The sequence below is a fragment of the Octodon degus genome, unplaced genomic scaffold (genome assembly GCF_000260255.1).
Source record: "Octodon degus isolate 3935 unplaced genomic scaffold, OctDeg1.0 scaffold00079, whole genome shotgun sequence".
Lineage (NCBI taxonomy): Eukaryota > Metazoa > Chordata > Mammalia > Rodentia > Octodontidae > Octodon > Octodon degus.
In genome coordinates this window covers 10,752,326-10,763,008 of record NW_004524655.1, presented here as the reverse complement: position 1 = coordinate 10,763,008, position 10,683 = coordinate 10,752,326, and the positions used below count along the sequence as shown (strand labels likewise).

At 50.4% G+C, this 10,683-nt stretch overlaps 3 protein-coding genes across 8 annotated transcripts in view; all 3 read left to right on the top strand.

Moving 5' to 3' along the window:
* Nucleotides 1-4,521, top strand: part of LOC101586143 (immunoglobulin lambda-1 light chain-like) — a 289,018-nt gene extending 284,497 nt beyond the window's left edge. For all 3 annotated transcript variants that reach the window (XM_023720907.1, XM_023720908.1, XM_023720906.1), the window contains one exon: nt 4,081-4,521. In XM_023720907.1, the coding sequence (XP_023576675.1) occupies nt 4,081-4,400 (320 nt within the window). In that variant the 3' untranslated portion in view covers nt 4,401-4,521. The remainder of the gene's footprint in view (nt 1-4,080) is intronic.
* The window catches only part of LOC101592830 (immunoglobulin lambda-1 light chain-like), a 475,660-nt gene extending 466,927 nt beyond the window's left edge, over nt 1-8,733 (top strand). For both annotated transcript variants that reach the window (XM_023720914.1, XM_023720913.1), the window contains exons 3-4: nt 7,172-7,209; nt 8,414-8,733. In XM_023720914.1, coding sequence (XP_023576682.1) covers nt 7,172-7,209; nt 8,414-8,733 — 358 coding nt within the window. The remainder of the gene's footprint in view (nt 1-7,171; nt 7,210-8,413) is intronic.
* Nucleotides 1-10,683, top strand: part of LOC101585743 (immunoglobulin lambda-1 light chain) — a 734,743-nt gene that overhangs the window by 716,281 nt on the left and 7,779 nt on the right. The gene's annotated exons all lie outside the window — the stretch shown is intronic.

Below are 10,683 nucleotides of genomic sequence, written 5' to 3'. Positions count from 1 at the left end.
CCCCTGCAGAGTGTGCTTAGGACCCTGCCTGGCACCCTATCCTCAGGGACCTGAAGTGCAAGGACTCAGAGGAAGAGTCTCCTGTCCCACCCCACCTGCTCCTGACTTTTCTTGTGATCCCCTCATTGCTCAATAAACCACCACTTCTCAATCAGAAATTCTCTTTGTTTCCTTAGTGTCATCCTTTGTTTTGCTGCCAAACACCTCAGGTTCTTCAGTGGGGAACACTTGAACCATTTCAAGGTGCACCATCCTAGAAAGTGCTCAGTTTGACGCCCTTTGCCCTAAATGTCCACTGAACCCCTGAGATACCTGCTGTGCACACTCACACCAGCCATGTCTCATGTACTCCTCAATTCTGATGTCCTCAACAGAGACCCAAGCTCATACCATGCACTATCTCCAGTGTGCCTCAGTAGCCCTTCCCAGCTCTGCCCTGAAGGGTCACTGTTAAGGTGCAGGGGCGGCTCCACTGGGAGATGTCATCCCCAGTCACCCCATGCATCCCATTCCTCAGCTGAGTTCCCTGGGCTGGTGGGACTGGGATCCAACACAGTCAGTTGTCCTTGCAGCGTGGCCCTGCTATGGGAAGAAAAAGGAACCAGAAAGAGGGCAGGGAGTGAGCCAAATGGAGAAAGAGAAATGAAGGGAGGCTCAGGAGCCCAACTTTAGGCTAGAGGAAGAGTGGAAGGAAGCAGGAATTTGAGTCAAGCAGAGGTCTGGGCATCAACAGAGGCTTTATTTGAGGGTTTTATCTGAGGGATCTCATCAGGAGATCACTGATCGATCAGCTGAGGTCTGTAAAGGTCCCGATCACTTGAGAGCCATGTGAAGGCATGGAGAAGGCCACCTGCAAGGGCGTTGCCCAGGCCCTCCCCATGCATGTTAGCACAGCGGAGGCACAGACAGATTCTGCAGTGCAGGAGAGAAGAGTGTGTACCAGGAAATGCCCCGCTCTGGGCACCGTGTGTTCACTCTCTTGCTCAGCACTGGGCATTGTGTAATTCTCTGAGGGTGAGGAATTTCATGCAGCTACTAAGGACATGGGATGAGGCAGAGGCACAAACAGCTTATCACGGCATGTTCAAATGCATGAGGATCAAAATCAGATTCAGGCTTATTGTACCATGAGGCTGTGGTCTCAAGCATTAAACTAGACAGAAAAATAGTCAGCAGGAGTGACTTAATTGGTTGTTGGGTCATGGCTGCAGCCAGGAGAGGATCACTGAATGACAAAGACACCGTGGGTGAAACAGGGGAACTGGGAAAAGACAACATAGGCCCAGCATGGGCGTCCAATGACTGTCCAAGGGAAGCATGTGAGAGGCAGGAGGGATGCCAGGACTAGGGTTGGGGCCAGGTTAGAATGGACCATGGCGGGGTGATTGTGACCAGCAGGCTTCAGAAGGGTCTAGCATCCAGGGAGCTGCAGATCCAGGCTTCAGGCACAGCAGTCCTCACTCCCCACTTCGCATAATGTGGCTGACACCTTCCAATGTCCACCCTCAGCCTTAGGTTAGGACACACACTCTCAGGCTCTTGTTTACACTGAGCTCATGTATGCGATGGCCCTGGCAGTATACCTCAATCCTCTAGGCTAGAGGAGTTCATAGAATGCAATCTCTGTCCATCCAGCTTAGGAGAAACATGGTAGCTGCATCCGCTGGAGCTGTGGAATAGCCAGGCCCAGCCAAGGACAGGGCTGGCAGTGACATGAAACTGCTCAGTTATAGCAGTACAGAGAAATAAGTAGGGCCCCGTCAAAGATTATGATGGCCACAAAGTCGCAAACGCCAGCCTCTGAAGCAGACAGCAGCTGAGCCCAGTGATGGTCCCACAACATTTGTCTGATGCCACTGCACAATGTAAAGCCACAGACCACTTGGACCACAGCATGGCTCCCTGGTATCCGATGCAGAATCCACCCAGTCATCAGGTACACACTCTACACAAAGTTCTCTTTAGTTTTTCATAAATTTCTATATTATAGAATTTTCCACACATAGAAGAGACCAAGGAACACCAATGTATGATGCCATCAATAGCTGTCAAATAATGAATTCATGGGTCACTATCTTTCGCTCACAACAGAAAGACTTCATTCTTGCTTGCTACTTTGAAGAAAATTCCATACATCACTTCTTTCCACCTGTAAATATTCCACTTCTGTCCCAGAATGAGCACAATATAACTGTAGTATGCTTGTCAAATCTAAGGACAGTTTCTCAATAATAACATAAAAATAATCCTGGTCTCTACAAATCCCTTTCAATGTCTTAAGTGTCTTAGTTGGGTTTGCAGTGTTGTTTTTCTTTTTGTTTGTTTGTCTTTTGTTTGTTTTTTTATGGATCTTACAGTCTGTGTACGAAGATGAAACGAGGTTTCAAATGGGCTCTGCAGCGCATTTTCTGCCTGATGTCACCTGATAGAGTCCCCAAACTGTCCTCTTTCTTCCTTACCAGCTAAGCTGCTGCTCCTGGGAATGGTCTGGGCCACTACACAGCCGTGGGCCTCCCTGAACCGTCCCTGAGTGTTTCTCTCTGCTTCTCCTTCTCCTTCAAAATATTCCCTCCACACAGAAGATGAAAGGCACAGAGATGAGTCTCAGGGAGGCCCTTCATTTGTGAAGAGAGCGGGCTTTTCCAAGGAGGCACCATGCCCTTGAAGCATCTGCAAGTGATGTTCCCTTCTGTCATGCAGAACACACAGGTCCAAGAGGGGTTGCACCCCGCACAGCTGCAGCTGGGGGTCGGGGAGGGGCAAGGCCAGGAGAGGTTTTTGCACTAGTTTGTGTCATAGTGTAATGTGTTCGGTGGAGGGACCAAGCTGACCGTCCTAGGTAAGTGACTCTTTCTCTCTCTCTCTCTCTCTCTCTCTCTCTCTCTCTCTCTCTCTCTCTTGCTAGTATCCTTGATTTGAGACACTATTCTGCTGTTTATGAGCTTTTTCTCTGTTTAGTCTCAGCCTGGGATCAAACTTTCTCCCTGCATTTTGACTGAGTGCTGACCTGTTCCTCCCTGTTAACACCTTCATGTTTCCCTTAGCGGTCATCAGCCCTCCTTCTCCCTGAACTTAGATAAACAGACTGAACAAGATAACTTACTAAGCTCATCTATCCATCTGTGTGTCTGTTCTCTGCTTATCAGTCTGCCTGTCACACTTGGTAGGCATCTCAGAAGTGCACTTTCCTGCTCCCCTTCACATCCAATGTCTGTCTGAGGAGCTTTGTGCAATGCGTTTTGTGATGCTCTAGACTGAGGCCCTGTCACACGACCAGGGTCGGGCAAGGGGCACTGAGGTATGGGAAAACTGGAGAATTTAGACAGACCTAGGTTTCTAAGGGCTAAGATTATGTAGCCACAGGTTAGAGGCTCTGGTGTGGTGGCAGCTAGCGATTCAGGATCAAGACCAAGCAAGTAAAGGTAGAGGTGACCCCCAAGACTCCGTGGGGAGCTGACATCAGAGCCAACCTGGGATTTGAGAAACTTAGAAAAGAGTGGAGAAAAACTTTGGATGAAATTGTTCCAAGATGGCAGTGATTAAAAGCTTCACTGGGAACTGAGTTACCAGGTCTCTAGGACATATATTTCTCAGAAGAGCCAAGCATGCAATTGACATATGAGAGGGTCAAAGGAACCCAATGCACAGGTCTGACATTAGACCTTGCTTAGAGACATCCTGTTCACAGAGCAGGCACCAGACAGCAGGAAAGGAGGAAACTGAAGTTTAAAACTTAAACTTCAGGAGCTTTACCCAGCCTGGGTAAAGCTCCTGAAGTTTAAGGCAAATTCTAGACTCAGACTCTAGTGAGCAGGGAGGACAGACCACAGCCTGCACTTCTACCTGCCAGGAAACTGAGGTTGCAGAGACATCAAAGAGAGAGAGTAGGCCGGGAAATCCAGGGGAGGACACTTGTAAAGGGGTTCTGGAAAAACCCAAACCCACTGCTAACGGCCATGAGGAAGGCTGTAAATATGCTCATGATGTTCACAATAGGATGGGTCGGAATGACTCTGGGCAGGAGGGTCCAAAGCCCCCACCTCAGCTCTGCTCATGCCCGCCACCCTTGTGTTGGTCCAGGTCAGCCCAAGTCTGCACCCGCAGTCACCCTGTTCCCGCCCTCCCCTGAGGAGCTCCAGAACAACAAGGCCACGCTGGTGTGTCTGATGAATAACTTCTACCCGGGCGCTGTGACCGTCAACTGGAAGGCTGATGGCACCACTGTCACCCAAGGCGTGGAGACCACACAGCCCTCCAAGCAGAGTGACAACAAATACATGGCCAGCAGCTACCTGAGCATGACGCCTGCACAGTGGAGATCTCACCAGAGAGTCAGCTGCGAGGTCACACACGATGGCAGCACTGTGGAGAAGAGTTTGGCCCCTGCAGAGTGTGCCTAGGACCCTGCCCGGCACCCTATCCTCAGGGACCTGAAGTGCAAGGACTCGGAGGAAGAGCCTCCTGTCCCACCCCACCTGCTCCTGACTTTCTCTGTGATCACCTCATTGCTCAATAAAGCACCCATTCTCGATCAGAAATTCTGTTTTGTCTCCTTGTTTTCATCCATTATTTCATTGGCAAACACTTCACGGTTCTCCCTTGGGTAATTAGGTAGAATTTAAGCACTGCATGTTTCACGCCCCTAGAAAGTGCTCAACTTCCCACACTCTGCCCTTAACATCCACTGTATATCTCTGGGAATCGAGCCATGAGGCTCACCAGGCATGTCCCATATGCTGCTCAACTCAGACCTCCTCAGCAGAGACAAAACCTCATATCATGAACCATATCCAATGTGCCATTGGTAGCCACTCACAGCTATATGCTGAGGGTCACTGCTTAGCTACAGGGGCATTTCCACTGGCAGATGACACCCGCAGTCACCCCATTTATCTCATTCCTCAGCTGAGTTCCCTGAGCTGGTGGGATGAGGACCTAACATAATTAGCTGTCCCTGCAGAACGGCCCTGCTATGGGAAGGAAATTAAAACTAAGGAAATTAAAATTAAGATAGGAGGGAGCTCGGCATTGCAGAGAAGTAGAGAAATGAAGGGAGACTCAGGAGCCCACCAGAGGCTATAGATAGACATTTGGCGGAAGAAGGATTTTGTGCAGAAGCTTTGGGCAGAATCTGAGCCTTTCCTTTCTGGCTTTACCTAAGGGTCTCATCAGGAGATCAGTGACGGGCTAAGTGGGTGAAGTTTCTCGCCATCAGGAAGCCAAGGGGAGGCATGGAAATGCAACCTGGGAGTGCATGGTCAGGCTGTCACAGTGAGTGCTAGCTCAGTGGGGACACGACAGATTCTGCAGGACAGAAGCAGTGTGTATGAGGAAGCCCAGCATTGCCCACCTTACTTTCACCCTCCACTTTCCCCTGGGCATTGTGCAGCTCTCTAAAGAAGAGTGTTTGATGTAGCTACTTAGGGGAACATGTGCTGAGGCAGAGTCACATAGAGCTGATCACTGTATGCCCAGAGATGTAAACCCGGGTCCAATCTAAGGCTGTTGGTAGTAAGAGGTGGTGATCTCAATAATTAAGGACTAGACTGCAAAGGCCACTCTGCAGGATGAGATGATTGATGCTTGGCTCATGGCTGCAGCGAGGGCAGGATCAGTTTGCATGACAAGGAAGCCATGGGTGAAGTAGGACTAATGGGTGAAGCCACCAACCGAGGTGCAAAACGGCCATGCACTGCTTATCGCAGGGGGCAGTGTGAGAGGCAGGATGGACACAAGGGCTAGAGGTGGAGCCAGGTTACAATAGACCGTGGCAGGGGGATTAGGTCAAAAGAGCTTCAGAAATGGGCTAGCTTTCGGGCTGATCCTGGCTTCAATCACACCAGGCTGCACTCTCCCCAGGACTAATGTGGCCGAGACCTTCCCACGTCCCCCCTCAGTCTCAGGTCAGAACACACACTGTCAAGCTCCAGTTTGCACTAAGCTCCTAAATGTGACAGCCCTGGCAGTGTTCCTCAGTCCTGTAGGACTCAGGAGCTCGCAGACTGCAATCTCTGTACATCCAGCTTCTGAGCAACGCGGAAGTTGCATCCACTGGAGCTGTGGAATGGCCAGGCCCAGCCAACGACCAGACCGGCAGCGACAGGCAACTCTTTAGGTGCAGCGCTGCAGAGAAATCAGTAGGCCCCCTTCAAAGATAGTGATGGCCTTGAGGTCATAAACCCCAGACTCCGAAGCAGAAAGCAGATGAGGGCTGTGAATGTCCAAAGACACCTGTCTGATGTCACTGCATAGTGTGAAGCCTCAGGCCTCCTAAGACCACACCATGGCTCCCTGGTATCCAATGCAGGATCCACCCACTCATCGGGTACACACCCTAGACAAAGTCTTCTCTACTTTTTGATAAATGTCTATATTATAGAACTTTCCACACAAAGTAGAGACCAGGGAACACCGAACAATTTAGGGTGCCATCGACAGCTATCAAAATAATGAATTCATTGGTCATTGTCTTTCACCCACAACCGAATGACCTCGTCCTTGCTTGCTACTTTGAAGAAAATTCCATATATCACTTCTTTCTACCTGTAAATATTCCACTTCTGTCCCAAAATGAACACAGCATAACTGTAGCATGCTTGTCAAATCTAAGGACAATGTTGCAATAGTAACATAAAAATAATCCCAGTCTCTGCAAATCCCTCTCAAATGTCTTAAGTGTCTTAGTTGGGTTTGAAGTCCTGCTTCTTTGTGAATCTTACTGTCTGTGTATGAAGATGAAATGAGGTGTCCAATGGGCTCTGTGGTGCATTTTCTGCCTAATGTCACTGCTAGAGTCCCCAAACTGTCCTCTTTCTTCCTTACCAGCTAAGCTGCTGCTCCTGGGAATGGCCAGGGTCACTGCACAGCACTGAGCCTTCCTGAACTGTCCCTGAGTGTTTCTCTCTGCTTCTCCTTTTCCTTCGGAATATTTCTTCCATAGAGAGAATGAAAGGCATCCTCTCTATGATGAGCTTCAGGGAGGCCCTTCATTTATGAGAAGAGTGGGCTCTTCCAAGGGAAGCACCCTGCCCTTGAGGTATCTGCGAGTGATGTTCTCTACTGTCTCACAGGACACAAAGGTCCAAGAGGGGCTGCGCCCAGCACAGCTGCAGCTGGGGGTCGGGGAGGGGCAAGGCTAGGAGAGGTTTTTGCACTAGTCTGTGTCACAGTGTGGTGTGTTCGGCGGAGGGACCAAGCTGACAGTCCTAGGTAAGTGACTCCTTCTCCTTCTCCCTTGATTCTTCCATGATTTGAAAAAAGTTTCTGAAATTTTGTGAGCTTTATCTGTGTTGGGTCTCAGCCTGGGATCAGACTTTCTCCCTGCACTGTGGCTGTGGGTGCCATCTGAGCTCTTCTCCTCCTGTTCAGACCTCCATGCTTGCCTTAGCTGGTCATCAGCACTCTATCCCCTCTGACCTCAGATAAAGGGACTGAACAAGATGACTTACTAAGGCTCATCTGTCTGTCCGTGTGCCTGTTGTTCTCTGTCCGACTGTCAGTCTGCCTGTTACGGTTGGCAGGGAACTCCAAAGTGCACTTTTCTGCTCTCCCTCACATGCATTGTCTGTTTAATGAGCTTTGTGCAATAAGCTTTGTCATTCTGTAGACTGAGGCCCTGAGCTATGATAAATGGAACAAAAGGGGCACTGAGGTTTGAGCAAAGTGGAGAGTCTAGAGAGACCTATAACTCTAAGGACTGTAGGTATGAAACCACAGGTTAGTGGCTCCAGCTGCGTCCCTGTGCTTACAGCTAATAACCCAAGATGCAGACCAAAGTGAGAGGCAGAACTGAATCCCAAGACTCTACAGGCATCAGACCTGTGAGCCAACCTTAGGGGAAAATAGAAACTTAGGAGAAAAGGGACTTAACTTTGGACCAACAGGAGTCAAGCTAGGGGTGATTAAAGACTACAGTGGGGAAGTGAGCTTTTGGGGCTCTAGGACATGTGCTTCTCAGAAGAGCCAAGTGCTGAGCAGGTGCAAGGAGGCCAATGCACAGGTCTGCCATTTAGACCAGGATCAGAGATGTGCTGTTCACAGAGCAGGCACAAGACAAGGGCAAGTGAACTGCCCTGGAGGCCTGGCTCCATACATTAAGGGCAGAATTCTAGACACAGATTCCACAGAGCAGGGAGGACAGATTACAGCCTGCGCTGTGCACTGCCTAAAATCTGAGGCTACAGAGGTGACAAAAGAGAGAGAGTTGGCCAGAAAACCCAAGGGAGGCTACTTGGAAAGAGGTTCTAGAAACATCCAGGTTGGCCGTTCTCAAAGACGCTCCAGTGGTCCACAGGTAAGGTTGATAAAACGCACAAGACAGTCACAATGGGATAGGTCAGAATGACTCTGTGCAGGGGGATCCAAAGCCCCCACCTCAGCTCTGCTCACTCTTGTCCCCCTTGTGTTGGCCCAGGTCAGCCCAAGTCTGCACCCGCAGTCACCTTGTTCCCGCCCTCCCCTGAGGAGCTCCAGAACAACAAGGCCACGCTGGTATGTCTGATGAATAACTTCTACCCGGGCGCTGTGACCGTCAACTGGAAGGCTGATGGCACCACTGTCACCCAAGGCGTGGAGACCACACAGCCCTCCAAGCAGAGTGACAACAAATACATGGCCAGCAGCTACCTGAGCATGACGCCTGCACAGTGGAGATCTCACCAGAGAGTCACCTGCGAGGTCACACACGATGGCAGCACTGTGGAGAAGAGTTTGGCCCCTGCAGAGTGTGCTTAGGACCTTGCTTGGCACCCTATCCTCAGGGACCTGCAGTGCAAGGACTCGGAGGAAGAGTCTCCTGTCCCACCCCACTTGCTCCTGACTTTCCCTGTGATCCCCTTATTGCTCAATAAACCACCCCTTCTTGATCAGAAATTCTCTTTGTCTCCTTGGTTTCATCCATTATTTCACTGCCCAAACCTTATGGTTCTCCAGTGGGAATTTGGGGGAACACTTGAACCATTGCCAGATCACACTAGCCATATCTCATTTACTCCTCGATTCCTTTTTTTTTGCTGGGGGGAGGAACCAGGGATTGAACTCAGGCCCTTGCACTTGCCAGGGAAGTGCTTATTCCACTGAGCCATCTTCCCAGTCCCCTGGCCATCACCTCAGACCCCTTACTCCTCGATTCTAATCTCCTCAATACACACCCAAGCTTGTATCATGCACCATTTCCAGTGTGCCACTGGTAATTTGTCCCAACACTATTCTGAATTGCCGCTCTAGTTCAGGGCCAGTTCCATTGTGACATGCCACCTCCTCATCATCCCACCCATCCATGCTTCAACTGTGTTTCCTGAGCTAGTGGGACTCGGACCTAGCACAGTCAGTTGTCCCCACAGAGCGGCTGTGCTATGACAAGGAAAGGAAGCCAGCAAGAGTGCAGGTTGCTGTAGGTAATAGAGAAGTAGAGAGAAATGAAGGAAGGCTCATGGAAGGAGCATCAGGACAGAAGTGTAAATATGGGTGCAAGAAGGAAGTAGACTCCAAACAAAACTCTGGGGAGACTGAGGTTTTAACTTCTGGTTTTACCAGTGGGGCCTCATCAGGAAATCAGTGATAACCCCAAGGGTATAAAGTTTCCCATTAGCAGGAAACCGTGGGAAGGCATGGAAAATGCAACCTGCAAGGGCATTGCTGGGCTCTCACAGTGCATGCTAGGTGAGTGGAGACGCAGAGCTTCTGCGAGAGAGAAGCAGCATGCATGAAGAAGCCCAGCATTGCCCGCCTCATGTTCACCCTCTTGCTCAGCACTGGCCTTGTGGAATTCTCTGAAAGAGATCAGTGTTTCATGTAGTACTTAGGGGAACATGGTCAGAGGCAGAGGAGAACAGAGCTGACCACTGTATGTCCAGATACATGAGGAAGAGGCCAAATCCAAGCCTGCTTGTAGCATGGGGTTGTGATGTCAACCATGAAGCACTGGACAACAAAAGCAGGGTCTGTAGGATGAGATGATTGACGCTCAGCTCATGGCTGCAGCAGGGAGAGGATCAATCTGTGTGACGAGGAAGACATAGGTGAAGGGTGCCAATGAGAAAAGACACCAATCCAGGCACAGAATGGGCATCCGCTGATTGTCTGAGGGAGGACTGTGAGAGGCAGGAGAGACACAAGGACTAGAATGGGGGCCAGACTAGACTAGACCATGGCAGGGTGATTTCTCATGGGGGCTTCAGAAGGGGTGCAGCTTTCAGAAGCTGTTGATCCAGAGTCAGCGCCACCAGGCTACACCCCCCACTTCCCCTGGTGTGGCTGAGGCATCCCCATGTGGACCTCCAGCTTAAGGTCAAGGCATTCCCTGCAGACTCCCGTGGAGGCTGACCTCCTTCACGTGTGGGGCCCGGCAGTAGACCTCCCAGGCTTGAATGTTAGAAGAGCTGCAGATGGCAATCTCTGTGCACCCAGCTTCGGAGCAACACGGTAGCTGCACCCTGAACACTGTGCAATAGCCAGGCCCACCCAAGGACAGAACTGGAAATGACGGAGAATGACTCTTCAGTCATAGCACTGCAGAGAAACCAGTAAGGTGCCTTCAGAGATCATGATGGCCAGGAGGCCACAAACCCCAGTTTCTGAGTTAGAAAGCAGTTGAGGGCAGTCAAGGCCCCGCAGCACCTGTCAGATGCCATTGCACAAGCATGCAGCCTCAGCTCACCTAGGACCCCACCACTGCTCCCACAG